The sequence below is a fragment of the Sabethes cyaneus genome, chromosome 2 (assembly GCF_943734655.1).
Source record: "Sabethes cyaneus chromosome 2, idSabCyanKW18_F2, whole genome shotgun sequence".
NCBI lineage: Eukaryota > Metazoa > Arthropoda > Insecta > Diptera > Culicidae > Sabethes > Sabethes cyaneus.
In genome coordinates, this window is record NC_071354.1 from 182,044,100 (window position 1) to 182,063,704 (window position 19,605).

General features: G+C 36.6%; 3 protein-coding genes across 3 annotated transcripts in view; 1 reads left to right on the forward strand and 2 right to left on the reverse strand.

Moving 5' to 3' along the window:
- Nucleotides 1-4,304, reverse strand: part of LOC128737517 (myosin heavy chain, non-muscle) — an 80,282-nt gene extending 75,978 nt beyond the window's left edge. Inside the window, exon 1 of the mRNA XM_053832174.1 lies at nucleotides 3,294-4,304. Within this exon, the coding sequence (XP_053688149.1) occupies nucleotides 3,294-3,428 (135 nt within the window). The 5' untranslated portion in view covers nucleotides 3,429-4,304. The remainder of the gene's footprint in view (nucleotides 1-3,293) is intronic.
- LOC128737532 (acireductone dioxygenase) overlaps nucleotides 1-19,605 on the forward strand; it is a 389,037-nt gene that overhangs the window by 224,018 nt on the left and 145,414 nt on the right. The gene's annotated exons all lie outside the window — the stretch shown is intronic.
- LOC128737531 (AP-3 complex subunit sigma-2) lies at nucleotides 11,400-12,736 on the reverse strand. Its single transcript, XM_053832196.1, has 4 exons — nucleotides 12,529-12,736; nucleotides 12,363-12,454; nucleotides 11,907-12,306; nucleotides 11,400-11,850 (listed from the first exon to the last, which is right to left on the reverse strand). Exons 1-4 carry the CDS (start codon nucleotides 12,595-12,597, stop codon nucleotides 11,836-11,838), a joined length of 576 nt encoding a protein of 191 aa, XP_053688171.1. The 5' UTR covers nucleotides 12,598-12,736; the 3' UTR covers nucleotides 11,400-11,835.

The window sequence follows — 19,605 nt, forward strand, 5'->3', positions numbered from 1 at the left end:
AATTTCTTATTTCTTCATGACTTCCTCATCGCTTAAATAAAGCGTATCCTTGTTTCTCAGCAACGAAAACAGTTCTCTTCAACGACCGCCTCGACACCAGTAACAGAGGAGCTCAACATGCAAGATGGCATGATCAGATCGATAGTGATTTGCGACTTGTGAGACGACTGAGAAATTGGCGACGCCACAGCCCATGGATTGGAACAAGTTGAATGGAGACGACTGCGGTAAGGTATTTCAGGATTTTCCCTTTGGAAGAACTACATAATTGAGTTATTATTTGTAGAACGTTCAATCATGAACTTAAGTTTCCCCTTGCTTTAAACGTTTTACCAGCGATTCAGGATTTTTGAGTTGTTATTTGATGCAAAAAATACCGAAAATACCGGTTTTTGGTCTTGGAAAACCCGGTAATTCGGTATTGGAAAATAGCCCGGTAATACCGGTAAACCCGGTTTCGGTAAAACCGGTTTCGGTAAAACCGGTATAGCATCCCTAGTACAAACCATTTTCCAAACAACTTTAACTTACTTATATAGTAGCTTGCAATCATGAAAATGAGTAAAAATTATCGACTTGCAAAAATTTGAATTTCTCAACCTGCCATCAAGCCACCTGTCAAGCCATTTTAACATAACAATTTTTTGATGTCATCAAAATACAAATAGAGGTAAATAGTGTTTGATGTTGAAGTAAGATTTGAGTCGCTGTTAACATATATTTAAAAACAATCGAATTTTCTCAACCTGCAATTAGTCTCAACAAATGCTACATTTAGCATGATGTACATGAAGAATTGTATTATTACATACGTAGATACATGCTCCTATCACTACAAAGAGACTTACGTAGTCCTGCGTAACCTATAAGGTAGAGGAAGAAGCATGACTAGAGCCTGTCTTCTAAGGCTTTGGAGGGAGTGCTACTCATAACTCCTGTTATGAAGATGAAAGCAAGCCTTTGTACCTTTATATCTTGTTCAACTTAATTTGAGCAGTTTTTTGTTTTATTTTCGGCCACCAGATAAGCGATGCATAAGTAATTCTAGGCTTAAATATTGCTGAATATAACCAGTATATCAGTTTTGGATTAATTGATGCTAACAGAAAATTTTGCACAGATAAATTGACCATTACGGCCCAAGACAAGCTGTTCAAAAGGTCGTATGTGTTTTCACAAATGTGTTTTTCAAAAATATTGTAGAAAATCGATTGAACTTTATTATATGAAAGAAATAAGCATACACACAATTCTTTGAATTAAGATGAAAGGTTCATGGAGAATTTTATATTACCTTGATGAAGTCTCTAGACAGTGCAAAAGTTAGTCTGCCAGTTGAGTATACTGGTCAGACTACAGTGAATGCTCGCTGGGAACGACTATAATTGGACATAGTATTGGCATGAGGAACGAGTGCGTAAAATAGAGCAAGCTTTGAAAAATGATGAAGCTCAGTATTGTGTATACGCATGCATAAACCTAATGTTAAGCATTTCGCTCACTCAATAGCATTTATAGCAAAATACAGTGCAGATTGTACAACAAACAGTCAGAAGATATTACAATAGATCAATAGTACTGGCCGCAGTGATGAATCCACACATGGTAAAAAGAAAGAAAAATATCTTTTCGTAACTTCTTTTTACATCTTCATCTTTTTAAATCAAAAAGATTAGACAAGCATTTTTTATGACGCATAATATTCATAGCTCTTCGAGTATGCAGAAAACAAACCAGTAGAACATGAACAATTGTAGCAGCACTGCTACGGACGCTAAGGAAGGGCCCTTGGAACAACAGTTTCAACTGAAAGTCTTGCGCAATTCGATATCGATGTTGTGTACTTGCGAACGATAACTACAACGCGCGACAACATTGGCTGAAGTTTGCTATCTTATCAAAACATGTATAGTATAACTAAAAAAGAGGGGTCATCAGAATCGCGCTCGGTTTGCCTTAGTTAGTATCTCTTGCACCAGTGTGTAGATAATGATAAAAAATATGACCGCGCTTGATTACCATACGGTAAATGAAATTCGCCAAAAAGCCATGAAACGAGGCTCGTTTTCTATATATATCCTGGATGATTATGTTTTACGCGATTAAGAGCATGACTCAGGAAAGTATTGGATACCCGGTGTTCTCAAGCGATAATGCAAACAGTAAACATGCTGTTCTAGGAACATATCTGCGACTGATTCATCTTTTTGAAAAAAAAATCTTAATATTGACTAAAGCACACTAAAGCTATTCTTGGTTGCATAAGATAAAGGTGCAAAATGGGTTAAATAGTTTTAAAATCCAAAGTGCAAGTAGATATAAATTCAAGCGTCAGCCATCTGACATTATGCGAACATTTATTCAAGCCAGACCGGTACCACTGCTCTGATCTCTTCAATGTGGCTACCTTTCTTTAGTCATGGGCATACTTTTAGCTTTTATTGTGGTTTGTACTGCTTTGTTTGTCATTCATAACGGCGGTCAAATTTTACGGCTGAGTCAGCGGCCGTCCTCTTGGCGGTACAGTTTCGACTGTTGGTCACACAGGCCAATTACTCGTCTAGAAAACGTTTTTGAATTGCGAATATGCTTAGCTTTATTGTGCGTTTTGTGAACCATCAGACTCGTCATCGATTTTACCCCAATCGACAGTCGTAACCGAGCATACTCAAAATCTGAATAATTGCTAGTTGCATGGCAAACATTTTTGTTCGTCTCCGAATTTTTCGAAAAAATGGACTCTTTTAATAGCGCAGAAAACGAATTCAGTATATTCGGTTAAATGAAATGGCATACATCTTCCAAACTTCATATATAGAAAGGCAATGCAATATTGAAGCGACCAGCATGAGTGCAGATTGATTTTTTTTACTGATGAAAGAAAATAAATATTGACTTAAGTTTGCAGAGCAGACCGCCTTTAATGAACCGTTGTGCGTCACAGCAAGGCCTGCGCTCCACCACCAAATAGCTTCTCTGTTGTAAATTATTTAGACAGGCTTGGCAGATGAAGCTCAATGTAGGGTACAACACGATTGCAGAGCTGATCAATATAATAGTCCTTTCCAGGCAGGACTCAAATGCTTGATGACTAATGGAGTAAAAATATTTTTTTTTTGCACATCAGATCTTGGTCAGTTATAAATATTATTATAATGGACCGCGCTTTTGAATGATATTGATGGCGATTGTTCTCCAATACTTTTATTGTTTCGAAATCCAAACTTTTCAATTGAAAACTTGTATTTTGTTATGTGAATATGAGAATTTGTTTTTTAATAATTGTAACTCACCTGTGTTTCGTGCGGCACCCAAACCAGCCGCTTCTGTGTCCACTCGGCTTGCGTGGCCGGATCGTTGAAGGAGTTTCGCTCGACCGAAAGGTACTTCAACTCCGGATCGTTACGATCTCGCAAATCATCTGCCATCTTGCCGGTAGTGGAGGAGTGCTTCGATTTTCAACCGAAAGAAAATCCAACTGAAGGCAAGTGTTCCAACTTGAACCGTGTTATTGTTGTTAATATTACTACCGTCGCTTCTTCCTCTTACCGTCCACGAGCTGACTGAACGAAGGAGTTTTGATTAAAGAAACAAGTCACTGAGTTGATTTTCTGCTATTCCGTTCACTGTTTCTTCCCGTGGAGCAAGTCTGCTTGAAACAGCTCTGGAATGAAAGATATTTTCTCTCTTTATCACGTTTCCGAGCCCGGCACTCTCAGTTGTTGTTTCACAGAATTTTCTTTCTTTATTATTTGCTTCTCTTTTTTTCTTCTTCGATATAAAAACCACAAACGTGTAACAATCACATAGAAATGGAAGATTTTAGTACTTGTAGATTTTCCTTTACTTCAGGTTTTTAAGATGGTGTTTGTGTCTTAAGCGATGTTTTGTTTCTAATAAAAACTAAAAAATATGCAACAAAAATTATATCCTCACGCTCCTTACACCAATCACAGAAGTTTTCAAACATTCATATTTCAATCACCCATTCAAAACCTAAGTTCATAACACATGACACAATGAACGTTTATAAATCCACAAGAGATAATATCAACGAAAAATGTTTTATAAATAACACGAAAGCACTGAATAAATTAAGACGACTACGTTTCACTTTACTTCAAAAGCCGGATCTGCCGAAACGACACAGCTCGACTCTGCTTTTTCCAGAGCATATAGAATACATCTACGATAGAGGAGTGTCTCTGCTACTAACTATATATCTTTGCTGGCCTGGTTGACTTGCTGGCTGGCTGCCTGTCGCGTCAAGTCGAGCGAGAGGAGAGTGACTTCTGCTCGGTCACTTAGCACTTATTCAACTGAAATTTAAAATTTCTGACACGATACTTTTTCTTCTGTCCGACTGACTCACGCATACGCTGGTAAAGGAGCGTTCGCTGGGGGGTAACCCCTCGAAAACCAAACAGAGTGAAGGAGCTTGCCGGTTCACTACCGCGCACCTGCTGCCCTACTACACATGACTGCACGACAGTCGTCCACTGTTGTAGGTTTTGACAACGACTCTCTCGTAGTCGTCAGACGAACACAGCCAGATGTAAAAGACAAGTCGATTCTCAATACCCAGCTTACGCAGTGGAGTGGTCTTGATGTCAACTGGAAATAAAATGTTGATATCAAGCCAAGCAAAAGAAAATCCAAGGGATGGAAATGATTCACAAGGATGGAGTTTTATTTGCTTCAATAGTGAATTTACCCCATAATCAGGTATGTACATAGTTAATTTTGTGTTTATATATTGTTAAAGTTCAATCCGAATAATCAATATATGAAGTTGGTCCATAAAATACAATATCTAGTTGGATATTGAAGCAACTTTACATTACTTGAACAATTCACCGAACAAACCCCACCTCGCCAGCTCCTATTTCATTTTTATTCGAGAGAGAAACCGCGGTTTCGCTCTGGGATCGCGAGTGTACCGTCGTTGCTGCTCTACGCAATTTGCAAAGAAAGCACATTCCGCGAGAGTGATTATTCTCTACTGCTATAGTCTTCCTTCTCCTTGTAAATACTGACCACGGCTCTTTTACCGCAGAAAACATGGCTTTTGAATCGCGATGCACGGTGCCCCGGTCGATGTATTATTATAAGGTGTAGCTGTATACGTTTTCCCACTCCACCCACATCCCTTCATCATTTTGTGCAATGCACTAACAAAAAGGAAAAAGATGCCAAAGGTTGTAAACGCAAGCTGGCAATTCGTGAATGTCTTCCAGAAAATCCTTACTTAATACGTTGAATACGTCGGCAAAATATAACATCTTCGTCGAGGATCTTGAAAAGATCTCATCATGCAAAAGATGGTGTCACGAAAAAAATTACGGAGAAAAGTCTGCACAATTACAGATGAATCCACAGATCTGGCATACATGCGATGCACACGCCCGCCAGGTTGTAACTCAACGGCTGTTCAGTTCAGACGCAAATATACAAGACAAGCCAAATCCTGATAGACAAACTTATATTACTGTAAGGATGAAAGCACAAATGATCCGGGTCAAAATGAAGCGCTCATTTAGTAAGCATCAGACCAAGATACAAGGTTTTAAAACTTAAAAGACGGGATTTGTCTCCATGAAAAAATAGAAGTAAAAACATATCTTTAGTGAATGTTTTGAAGGAACTAGTGAAACGGCTTACAGGATGGTTGTCAACGTTTAACCAGCTTCTTCGAATATTTAATTCATATTTTTACTAATACTGATGGCACGTAATTCATTGTTTTCGTTTTACTTATAGTTTTTGTTTGTAATAGCCCGCCCTTTTTGACCTTGTCTCCTGCTTATTGGCATCTGTGAGGTCGTAGGGACGGTATATCAGGATATTTGAATCTAGCTACTTCACATTAGCACTAAGCTTTTAATCTGCCCTATTACTTGTTGTATCACTCTCCCACATATGCCGATTAGAGTATTGTCAATTGCTGATACTTGTTATTGCCATGCTCATAAGGAACAATAAGATTAACATTACTATTTTAGCTTCTACTTGAAATCAGTTGTAGCTTTATGAACCACTGTGTCTGAGCAAGCCATAATGAAACTTTTATTTTTATTTTAAATCCCCTTTGAAGATCTCCAAAATTAGTCATTCAGTTTACAAAGAAAGTCCTTATACAGATTATTTAAGTGTCATAATGTTAAATAATATTTTTTTTCAAGAAATGGAAATTTATGTACAAAATTAAGGTTAAATTTCCTCGTTGCTTTGAAGAAGATAGTTTTTTAAACATCTTTTTTTAACGACACCTCAAATTTCAAAACAATCACGTGACCGACCATAATTTGTTGACCATTCTGTACACACAAAAAATGAAATCTCATACTCAATGATTGAAATTATATTTTGATTAGAAAAAAATAACAAGCATACGAGAAGAAGGATCTTACGACTTGGGTTGGTATATATAGATTATGATATTTTCAATGCTGGTCCGGGTAAATTGAAAATTACTTTACGCAAAATTGAGCTGTGTTCGAAATCAAAACTTTGTTTTCTTCGACCACCACAATATTATTTTAACATAAAAAGTGGTTATTTTAAAATATTTTTGTAGTTTTCTGATTCTTATCAAAATGCGGAATGCAGAAATTAACTTTCCATAAATAATAATTTAAATTATCTAGAATCTACTTTTGATGAGTTTAAAAAAGCAAAAAAGAAACGATCACATAAAGAGAGATGTAAAACATTCTAAATATGGATGTTTACTATGCACTCCATATTACACAGGTATTGCGATCAAGTGTACATCTGCTGCTTCTCAAATTCCTTGTTAGAAGTTTTAATGGTTTATTAAAAAAAGAAATTGCTTAAGAACCCTTCCACATTTCGAAAAATCTTTTTAACAATTCTCCTCACGTAAACCAGCAAACCTGCAGTTGGAAAATGAAGTCAATCCGATGGCATATAAATTTTGTTGGGCAGCAATCACTAATTTTTTATGTATTCCTAGATGTTGTCAGTAAGCACTAATACGGCACTTATCAATCTGTACAGGAGAATTCATATCACTTAGATTCACTAGATTTTAAATTAACATCAAATTAAGCACTTTTTATTCCACAGTTTGTTAACTCAAAAGGACACTGAAATTTTTTAAACCCAAACTCTTGTTGCTTCGGAAGAAATCCATACCGTATTAATGCTGTGCCTTGGCTGTCTCACTATTCACTGACAGTCTGCGAAATGCACACACACACATAAAACCCGGCTGGATCTAATTCCAGACCGATGACCGCACACACAAAAATGCCGATACCAAACCAACTCCCAAGTCGGGAAAAACTCTTGACAATTTTACTGTTCAACTCGCGTCGCGATCATCGATTCTAACATCAAAATATATCAAAACTACGCAACACTGAACCAAGCATGGAAATATTTATCGAAAAAACCGGAAAATCACCTCCAAAAGTGTAACGAGAAGAAAATTTGTAACCAGATACAAGGCGGCACGGACTTTCAAAAAAACGTATGTATCAGCGAAGAGCGAACGAGTACGAGTGAATTTATTAACCGAACATTTTATACATTCTCTTTCTGCTCCTGCTGTGAGCGCAGCGGTACCAACTGTGCTGCACGAAAACATGCTGGCAGTTCGAAAGTTTCTTCTAATCACCACAGCATATTTCAGCAGCGCTGCACATGAAATTGCGAACTGTGGGACAAAATAATATTTTGGTCATAAGGGTCGTATAACTCATAATAAACTTATTTCACAGTTACTCGTGCTGTTGTGTTTTGTACAACGCATATGTAACGTTAACTTCGTCATGGATGATAGAGTTACCTTTATTTGTGATGGCACTCTCCGTTTTGATTCAAAATTTAGCGCTTTTTGAGTGCCTCGTCGCCTCTGTAACCTGTAGTATCTGTAAGTAGACCCGGTAGACTATAGATTTGTAAACAAAGTTTCATCAGTATTATTTACTTGTCTCTGTCTCTGTCGCGATCCAACGTAAACTTTTAAAGTTGAGGTGCGTTTGGTGAGAAGAATGGTAGACTGGATGAAACTGCGAACCTTCGATATGAGGCCAAAATAGGGTTGCCAAGTGGCCGGTTTTTGGCCGGCCCGACCGGGTTTTCACTTGTAAAGCCGGTGGCCGGTCAATGCGGCAAAAAGGCCGGTTTTCCGACACATGAAACCGGATTTGTATTTTTTGCCTGATTTGTAAAATTTCCTGATAAATTTATAAGTAATCCTGAGTAGTGGATCATTGAAGATAACCAGTTTTGCAGTGACAATATCTTGCTTCTGGTGGCAATATATGTACATTAAAGTCGGTGATTAAATTGTCTGACCTCTAGCGTCAGACGCAGGTAGTTGCTCTAAAACTAGCTATCTTCAATAATTCCATTCAATGTTCGTTGTGGTTGCGACTGTGACGTCTTGCCGTCCCCGCATTTTTGAAGGCAGGACCAATTAGCCGGTTTTTGTAATTCTCCCGCTTGACAAGCCGTTGGGAATGGACTGGGTTATTCTGTATGTTGTTTATTATCGGCGTTAACTATTAGCAGAGATATTCATGAAATATCCTTCGCAATTTTCCGAACAAATCTGTCTCACCTCTAGCATTGCTTTGAGCATTTCAGCATTCAACTGACACGATAGCAAAAATCGATCAATGCGAGACATTTCCAGTGACTCTTGGTCATCTGGAACAAGTCATTGAAATCCGGGACGTTTGGTCAATATAACCGAAGAGTAGGTATATGTCTTCACACGATGCTCCCAATTTGACCAGTAATCCTCTATGGACTTGATGAAGGAACTCCCTTAGCTTCGACGTTTGTGCTAGGTGATTGCATATAAAGATGCATTAAACTTCAACTGAGTATTCAAAACGACGGTCTAATCTAAGAAATATTTATTAGAAAGCCTTGTCCTCTTTTACAATCAAAGTAAATAAGTACGCCGAAGAAACCAAAACAATTCGACGTACAATCGCCCTTCTATAAGTATTTTCGTATTTTTGAGGAGTCCACATTTAAATGTAATCTGCGTTTTAAATCTAAGCCAAGGTTCAAGTGGTCGTCGTTCAACTTTTGGACTTGTTTTTAAAATGTTCTTATGCTCAAAATTGTATTTTTGTACATAAAACCCGATTTAATCCACCTAGTGGTGAAAGGAACCTTTGTTATACGGTCTTACTTGCTATTTGAGATAGAAATCGACACGTCTTTGGAAAATAATTCATTTATTGGTTGTAGTTGCGTAGTGCGTTGGTTTACATAATATTTTTGAAAATTGAATAAGTTTACAAAATTTGAACAAAATAGGAACACTTTTAAATTTTGATGAAAAAAGGATCATGAAATTGCTGAGTAAGGATAAGTAAGTTGTTATTAATCTGAGTAAGTGCAAATAAAAGTAAGTTGTAAGAGGAAATCTTATCCTTTAGCATATACATTGTCTAGTAAAGGTCTAGTTTATAGGTTTTTGAACTATGCATAGTTTCCTGTAATGCCATTCTATTTGAATCACATCAATAGAGTTTTCTTGAATAATTTTTCATCAATTTTTATTAACTCACGCTGTTGTATTTTATACAACACGTGTAGGTTTTTCAACGCCATATTGTTATAAAGTTACAAATCGTTGTTTAACTAACGTATATTCTTCAACAAACTTATTGTGAGCAAAATATCATAATTATTCAATGCATTAATAATTTAAATTGTTGGGAAAATTTATGCAGCAAAACTATCAGCAAATGTAAAATGTTTAAAATGTATCCGTCTGCTGATAGTCGAGTAATTCGGAGTCAAAATTAGGGTATTCTTTATAATCAAAGTTCTACAGTTCCTAAACAAGCAAACATACAGGTATATTATTTTCAGAAAAGTTGTGTATTTTTACTATTTGTACAATTTTGTAGTACATGAAAAAGTCATGCAACAATTACAAAAAGAGCAATGATAGAAAAACTGATTTTACAAATTCATATACAATAAATAAGATTTTTCTATCTTCGCTGCAGAGATAAGGTTACTGTCTTTAGCAAAATTTCCTGTAATAATATGCTCTATAATTTTACAGAACACATCAATGTGTTATATTGACACTGAAGAAAAATATTTTTTTTATTTCACTTTTAGGGGGTTTAATAAAAATTTAAATTCCACCAGACGATAGAGCTTCCAATTTCAAGAAACTCTTCCAAAGGTTCGATCAACCTAAAACCAAATTTTTCCAGTCAAAACTCTAGTGCACACGTTTTCTTTCGTTTGGGGCTATTGTGCGCGCGAGTAACTGTGTTACAAAAGTTGGCGCGAGTGTTCGACGGTTAATATATTTTAATCGGTAAAACCAATTCTTATGAAATTTTGCATATATATTCGTAGTCTCAAAACCTCTCGTTTGATATTAAAATAATTGAAATTAGGTAAATTATCTTGGTTAAAATCATTATAAATTATTGTAAATTTTGGTGTGGTGTATACGGTTGCTCATAACTTTCAAATTAAAAGGCCAATCAAAAAACCATTCAGTAGTGATCTATAAGGATATATTATCTTTCAAATGAGACTAATAGCGCATAAATCGGTTAGGCCATCTCTAAGAAACAGGCGATAATTATTACCTTGTCAAAACAGGTTTTTTAAGCATAACTTTTAAACTACTTGTTTGTTTTCAATTAAAAATTCCTGAACAATTTAGCTTTAATAAGGGCTTTCATTTGATACTAAGATCGTTGAAATCGGTCATGTAGTTTTGAAGAAACCCGTGTCACGTATTTTTCACATTTTTGCTTATAACTCTTAAACGAAACGTCGTGTCACGAAACAACTCAATAGTGATCTACTAGACAATAACACCTTTCAAACAAAAGTAATAGCGAACCATTCGGTTCAGCCATCTCTGAGAAACAGGCGATAGAAAAAATCATTACATACATACACACACACACACACACAGACATTGCTCAAATCGTCGAACCCTATCGATCGGTATATGTGACTTGGCCCTCCGGGCCTCGGATCAATTTCGTGTTTTTCGACCAATTTTTAAACCTTTGTTATAGTATAACAAAGGTAAAAATGTATATAGGTACTGCATTGTGATAGACATGCAGTGAATATATTTTCATAAACAACATTATTATTTTGAGCATGAAATGAAAATTACTTTGAAAACCACAATTCAATGACGACCGATGGAACCTTAATTAAACATTTTTTCCTTTACTTCAAAGTGCTGCTTCTCAATTCATCCGAATTCTATTCATTCGAATGTAAAATGCGCCTGTAAACAACAATGAGGGTCTATATTTTTAGCTAGAAACTAATATCCTAGCTACATTTTACATCAGTTTGGGATATAACATTTCTGATTAATGAAATTATTCCAGCTTCAGAACACCACGTTACATGTTTAAGCTTTATAAAAATGTATTTCTTCTAATGAAACTGATACATCAATATGTATTCGATCCCCGCCGTCCTTTTGAGATATTGATTAGCAATTTTTCGTTCACAATTTGATTGACATAGCATAGGATTTTTTCAAATAGTTTTCTTATTTGGCGTATTTTAAGTAAAGCACCACATCATTTTTTCTAACGGTCAAAGTATTAGACTCTAATTATCATCTGCTATGTTTTCATTGCGACCGCCTGATGAAGAATTTTTCAGTTTTTTCTTGCCATTCTGGTCCTTTGCCTTACTACCAACTGGTGCTTCACTTGATGCCATTGGGTATTCAGATTGGTATGAGTCGAAATTAAACCCTTCTAGGCCACTGTTAATCGGAATGTAGGATGAATCGGAGGCAATCTTAGTGAGTAATGACGTATCGAAATTGGTGTTTGGTCAGAATTTCAAGTCCTGCATAAAAAGAAAAATATTGACATATGACCGGTTCCTATACAGTTTAATACAACCTTGATAGCCTGCGGAAGATCTGGTAATTTTATGTCCTTTATCTGTTGTGGTAAATTCATACTTTTAACAGCACTCACGGCCCTTGCTGGTGCTGCCGATAGACCTGCTTCTTGCTTTTGTAGTTTGTTCTGTTCTTCAATCCGCGCCAGGATGTCTGACATATTGGTTTGAAGAACCATGCCACCCATCACCAGTTCCGATAGGATGTGATGAACGGCATCTGCGTGGAATATTAGATCTAATTCGCACACGTTCTCGAAGCATTTGTCTAACGTTTCCACAAATACTTGAATTAAATCGAGAATGCCAAGCTCACTTTCTGATGAGTCGACACAGAAAACAAAGTATAGTGTTGCGTAGTGTCTGTATATGAGCTTATAGTCAGAACCGCCTATTAAGCTGAGGTAGAAAGCAAGTTTAGCTAAGATGCTGTTTTATTAGAGATATATAATTACCTTCCTCCCTCAAGAAAATTGCACACATTATCATCTCGTTTCGAAACCAATTGAAAAGTTTCCTTAATTATCTGCTGTTGCATGTCCTCATTCTAGAATCACACATAAAAACAGTGAAAATATGTTACTGTAACATATCGATTAAATTTAGTTTTGTGTCACTTACGAAATACTGGTAGAACTTGGATAATCTCGGTTTTCCATGGTTATTAAACACTAATATAGCTTTGATCATTGCGTCAGGCTAAGCACTGTGGAATTTCGCTTGCGTTGCAGTGCAAAATTCAGTTTAATTTTATAAATAAACAATCAATTTTATGCACACATTTAACGAGATATATGCAAAGCAGCAGCTTTCAGATTCAGCTTTCCACTGACGAACGAAACGAAGTGACGAACACGAAAGTTTTGATTGTCAAATTAATCGCCTCCCATCAACCTACGCGAGTACATTTTTTTACGTTCATAATGACTTGCGAGATTTTGTGGTAGCGAAAAAGAGATAGCCAGTATCACTGTACTTTACTCAGAATATTAATAGCTGATAAGGCAAAATGTTCATATGAATGAAGAGCGCCTTTGTTTTGGAAGAAAATGACCAGTGATGTCAGGTAGTTTTTCAAATGATTAGCACCCGAAATAAAGTCTACGAAATTCTGCAAAATCTTTCAAATACGAATTCAAATATATATATACCTACCTTTCGGAATTTGGAAATTTTGTTGTAGTTAAAGTCTCCAAAAGTTCAATCAGTTCTCGTGGAGATCTTTAAAAATTTGTAGTGAAAACTGAGCATCTTCATCATAAAACCATATTTAAAAACGTATTCTCAATCCATATCTGGCATCTCTGAACCCCATTAAACATGATGAACGCAGCCAAGAAGCAGGAAAAATTCTAAAGGGTGAGAAAAAAGACCGATTCGAATAGAGCTGGGTGCTATTCGCGATGGCGGCATTAACTTATTCGCTATGTAAACACAAATCGATCTCTTGTACTCTCATGGAACTGCCATATGGAAAGTTTGTGAAGATTTGGTGCAAAGTTTTGTTTATCCTTTTCACTCTTTAACAAACCTGTGCACAAACTTCACAAATAGAACAAACTTGGGAAGGTGGCAGCACCGTTTCGCACACATAGCGAATTATGACTCGGGCTCCGTTGAAATCACGTTCACGTATTTCATACGCTTTAAATAGGATATAAAATACAATGATGGTTTAAGCTGCTGCCAATTGCTCGGTAATTTTTTACAATTAGTCCAACCTTATGCGGTATCTTGGTCTTTTAATGAGGTCAGACTGGGTCAGGCATATAAATCATTTTTTATATTTGGTAGTTTTTTCTATGATTGACGGAAGGACAGTAATGGAAGAAAGTAAAAAACAAAGCTGTTGACAGTATCCAAATAGAACGTGACAATGCGTGAAGGGAAAAGAGTGAAAAATTAGGTAAGAGAGGATTGCTAAAGCAACGCTTAAGAAGTTGTGTACCGCATCTTTTATCCAAGCTGGAGGATCTGCGGATCGAACCAAGCTATCCAGCTTTTTACGAACTATAATGGCGGACGAGTTCGTAATATTTGAACAGCATTTTTGACATTTCCCTAATACATCGCACGTTTTCTTTCCGCGCGTTCACGATAAAACTAACGGAAAGAAAACGTGCGATGTATTATAGAAACGTCAAAAATGCTGTTCAAATATTACGAACACGTATACCATTATATGGCTCGTAAAAAGCTGGATAATTGGATTCGAACCCATTTTCCTCCCAGGTCCTGTGGATCGCAGGTAGTGAACCCCCGTTCGTTTGAACGATTCCTCATGCAAACTAACGGCATTAGTTTTTAGTTCGAACAACTGGCAGCCCTAAAATTGCTGAAACTTGTATGAACTGGCCGCCCTGCTCTTTGTTATTGTTTTGGTGGTCTGATTCAGTTGGCATTGGCAGTTGCAAGCGGCGAATATTTCATTCTCCGATCGGGGTTCTATATCATAATGTGTCGGGATAATACTGGTAGTATTCTGACGGACGATCGTAAGGTGACCAATAGATGGAAGCAGTACTTCGACGAACACCTGAATGGCGCCCAGGCGGAGAACAATAGAACAATGGCGGGGAAGGCGATTTCGACGGTCCAACAAATGGGGAGGAGGTGCCTGCCCGATCTATAAAAAGGGCGACAAGTTGGATTGTGAGAACTGTCGAGCGATCACCTTTCTCAATGCCGCTTATAAAGTACTGTACCAAATCATTTTCCACCGACTATTACCAATTGCGAATAGATTTGTGGGAACTTCAAGCTGCTATTTACGCTGCGGCAGATCCTCCAAAAGGGCCGGGAATGCAGAGTTCCCACGCACCATTTGTTCGTTTACTTCAAAGCCGCATATGATACCATCGACCGGAAACAGCTATGGAAAATTATGGACGAGAACAGCTTCCCCAGGAAGCTCATCAAATTGATTAAATCTACGATGGATGTTACACAGTGCTGTGTTCCGATTTCGGGTGGATTATCAAGTTCATTCAAATCACACAGAGGGCTTCGTCAAGCTGATGGTCTTTCATGGTTGCTGTTCAACATAGCGCTACAAGGTGTTATGAAACAAGCGGATATCAACACACGGGGCAGGGGCTTCAAGTGATGAGTTTGAGTTAGTCGACGAATTTGTCTACCTTGGCTCACTAGTAACGGCGGACAATGATGCCAGCCGTAAGATTCGGAGGCGGATTATCAGCGGAAGTCATGCTTATCATGGGCTTCACAAGCAATTGCGGTCGAACAACTAAGTCCCCGTACAAAGTGCACCCTGACAAGACGCTTATTAGACCGGTTGTTTTCTACGGGCATGAAACATGGACAATGCTCGAGGAGGACCTGCGAGCAGGGATGCCACATATAATTCTGTGTTTTTTGTTGGAAAAATCTGACAATCTGTACGGCGAGGAAAAATATCTGTGCAAAAATCTGTCCAATGCAAAACAATGAGAGTGAAAGAGATAGAGTCATTTTGCTGATTATTTCCATCTCTTTCACTCTTATGTAAAAGCTCAAAAATCTGTTTAATCTGTGTAATTTGGTGAAAATCTGTATTCTATGCATACAGATTCTGTACAGACGATTTCTTTCAAATATCTGTTAAACACAGAATAATCTGTGCATGTGGCAACCCTGCCTGCGAGTACTCGGAGTTTTCGAACGACGAGTGCTAAGAACGATCTTCGGTGCCGTACAGGAGAACGGAGTATGGAGGCGGAGGCTGAACCATGAACTCGCACGGCTCCATGCCAACCCAGTATCCAAAAGGAGGCTAAAGCTGGACGGATACGATGGGCAGGGCATGTTGCAAGAATGCCGGACAACTACTTTGAAAGATGGTGTTCGCCTCAAATCCGGTAGAAACGCAGCGAGCAAGATCCCAGCAAACCAGATATCGTATATTCATGTCGAGATTTAATCTTATATAAATGGATATCACATCGGACTCGTATAAATGTACACATGTTGTAAGCACATTGTGTAAATTTCATCGTATGTAATGCACACGATGATTGATATACGAATTAATAGTAAAAATCGTAAATAGGTCGAAAGATAATCGGGTTATGCTTAGCGAATATCGCATATGACGATTTCTTAGATTTAGTTACCAACAATGGCTATTATGAAGATGTAATCTTATTTAATTACAGTTTTCATCGGATTATGTTTTGCAAAATGTCTTATATGACATCGTTTTAGATTTATATACAAGCAGTGATAATCATGAGATTCTAGGTGCATTAAAATATGATTTGCATCAAAACACGTTCAAATTTATTGTTATTTCTTTACAACAAAAACAACAAAATAGAGAGATTTCAAGGATACGTTCTTAATGCAGATTTGTCAACCAAAAAAATTAACGGTTTCTTCGCTTTTATTTTAAATTTAAATATCTATTTATTTCTTTTGTTAAAATTGAACTTATTTTTATTGTGGCGAAATATTCAAAAAACTATTATCTGGTTTGAAAACCTTTTACAATTACCTTTTTAATTATTTTAAAAATGTTAATAATTCAAATAAGCCCGCCTAAATATTAAGCAGCAAGCATATAATGATTAAGACATACTGACAAGACAATAAAAGATCTTTTTGAAAAAGCACTCTTTGAGGAGTTTGATTGTTTTTAGCACATTAAAACTACGTAACGTAACGTTTTACAAATTAAAAATGTTAAAAGGAGAATTTCATAATTTTTTAGATATTTCTCTGATAGGTAAGTGAACGAACGGAAATCTTAAAATTTACCAAGAAGAGTATTTTTCAGAACTGGGCAAGTCTATATGATAATCCGCTAATCTAAATGCCTTAATATCAGTGCATCTTATAACTTTTCAGAAGAAATGCAAATGTTAAGTGGAATTGGAAAAAGACATTCAACATTAAATTGGTACAGTAAAAAATAATGCTTGATGCTTATTGTTGTAAGTTGTATTGTTGAGCTGTCCTATAGCATCTAAATGTTCAGCATTCTATTTTAAATAACTTTTAATTTCTTTTTAAGAGTTTCTGAAATAACAGACAACATTTTTGTACTTGAGCTTTAATAATATTATCTCCATGTAATCAAATATGAGTATGCATATAACGTATTCTAATGTATATTTAGAACAATCTGTACCACGGAAAGCTAACAAAGCACCTGCATATCATTCCATGAAGTCAGCATTATCATTAAAATAAACGATCAAATGCAAACTTATTTACGACACTGTAATTCAGTCACAATTGACACAAATTCGTATGTCGGATGAGAATAAATCAAATCGGTACTTACATGTTCAATGCATCAGATAAAAGATCTCATTGCTTACATGTACGATGACTTCGGCTTAAGATGTGCAAAAATATCATTGAGGTACTGATGTACCAGTAGCTTAAAGGTAATGAACAAATACTGCGGTACGGGTGATTCTTGGTTCTAAACCAGGTGAGTACAGCTTTGTTTTAAATGATATAGACAAAAAAGTTAAATATTGTGACAGGTCGGTAATATCTGGAAGCTTATGAAAAAAAGCTTTCAGCAAAGCTTTTACTTTTTTGTCTCATCAACTTTCAGGGCGAATATTTGGCTATAAATAGCCTGCTCTGTATGCAATTTTTGACACTTGCCGTTTACCACATGGGGAAAGGCGAAGGGTAGAGTAGAAATATTATCGTAACTGTGTCGAAATGCAATCCAGTCAATCGGCTCAGTCGTATAAACTGTTTTGTTTTATCGGCATTTCAATTATTCTGAAGAACTAAATCATGTATATCGCCTCCACTTTTGCATGTATATGCCGTTTCTGTGCATGATATATGATTTGATAAACCTTATATGCTGACGTTTATCTCATTTAGAATTAAGTTATACAGACCAAAATGTTTGCTGGGATGGTTAGACCAAGTGGAGTGACGTCTGGCGGAGAGTACTCGGTGTCCGAGGAATTGGAGAGCGATAACCTTCAACCGAGTTACATGGAGAAACTCTGTTCAACAGGCTTTGTCTTAGGACGGCAAGCCACCAAAGTAAGTAAGTAATCTAATATTATATAACAAATATATGGTTGTCTAGTTTTAATTGATGCTTTTCAGTGAAAAGTTTTCACCGAAAAGCATCAATTAATATTAGACAAGCATTTTCGCACGGTGATTAAAATAGACCAAAACAAATACAGTGGACCCCCGTTCGTTTGAACGATTCCTCATGCAAACTAACGGGGTTACTTTTTAATTTGAACAACTGGTAACCCGAAATGTGATGAAACCTGTGTGAACTGGCCGCCCTGCTCTTTGTTATTGTTTTGGTGGTTTGTTTTAGTTGGCAGTTGCAAGTGCGAATATTGCATTTTCCGATCGGATTTCTCTCTTAATCGTTAGGAAAACGAAATGTGAAACCGATTAAACACGCTAGGTCAGTACAAACGAATCGTGTTTATGTGCATTGTCTGCATAAACAAATAATGTCATGTTGAGAATGACATTTGAACCATTTTTAATTTGCACGTCGTGCAAACCAACGGGGTTCAAATTAAAAAGTGTTCAGATTAAAAATGGTCAAACGAACGGGGGTCCACGGTATATGCATATATAAGATGCCAGACCCACTGAGCAACATTTGTCGCAGAGATGATTCTATGAAATGCAACAAGATCAAACATTATGTGATCAGTGAATCTACAGGGAAAGAAAAAACGGGGACAACAGTACCATTCGCGTAGAATCTTTTATTGAAAAACAGGCTTCGATCGTTGATGCCTTTTAACGATGCCCAGGTAACCAATAAGCATTTCCAATGCCATTTAAATGCAAGCCTATAAGCATTTAAGTTGCCTCAAATGCTATTTTAGCAAAATATGCGGCTACTTTACTGCTAGCCCTCTTATAGTGCTGACAATGCTTGTTTGCAGCTAGAATTTAAACCGACAAGAAGAATTTAAATAAAATTGTGGATGCCAATTCACAACAGTTATGCAGTCAAAAGGCTGATAAACAGCAAGTACGAAACGCCAGGGATGCTAATAAACGATTGATTTACTGCTTATATTAATGCTTATTGGTTACCTGGGTGTATTATCATATAATTGAGCTGTTTTTTGCCGATAAGTAACTATAATATACTTTATAGTAAATAACTTCAATTAAAGTTTTGAATTAAAATTATTTGACAGACCTCAATTTCCAGACCTGAATGACAAGATATGGTTAAAAGGTCTCAAATATAAACAAACAAACCTCAATTAATAGGAGTTTTTGATCTCCTATTTATTTGTAATGGTTCTAGATTGACGCGATCAATTGGCTGAGCGTTTATTAATGTATAATTTTAAAGTTTTTCTTTTTTCTGGTGTCGAAACAGTAAACTCTCCTTCAGATCAAAACGTAAAGTAAACAGATTTGTCATATTCTCTAACCTTGAGTAAATACTTTGCATAAAAGACGGCCAGTTAGTCAATGTTGATATTTGTATCGACTAGAATTTCGCGGCCGAATTACATGTATGTCGTTTTCTTTATGTGATTTCAGTTTATCGCAGTTTGTTGCAGTCCGAGGTGCCGTCGCACTTTCAAACTGCGGAGCCCAATTTGGTGGGAAGTGGGGTATATTATAAAACTTATAGCATTTGTTTTTACATACAAATATTTTAAAAAGAGAACCTTTTAAAACGCACGATACTACTGAATTCAGCGCAAAACAGTGGGCATTCTT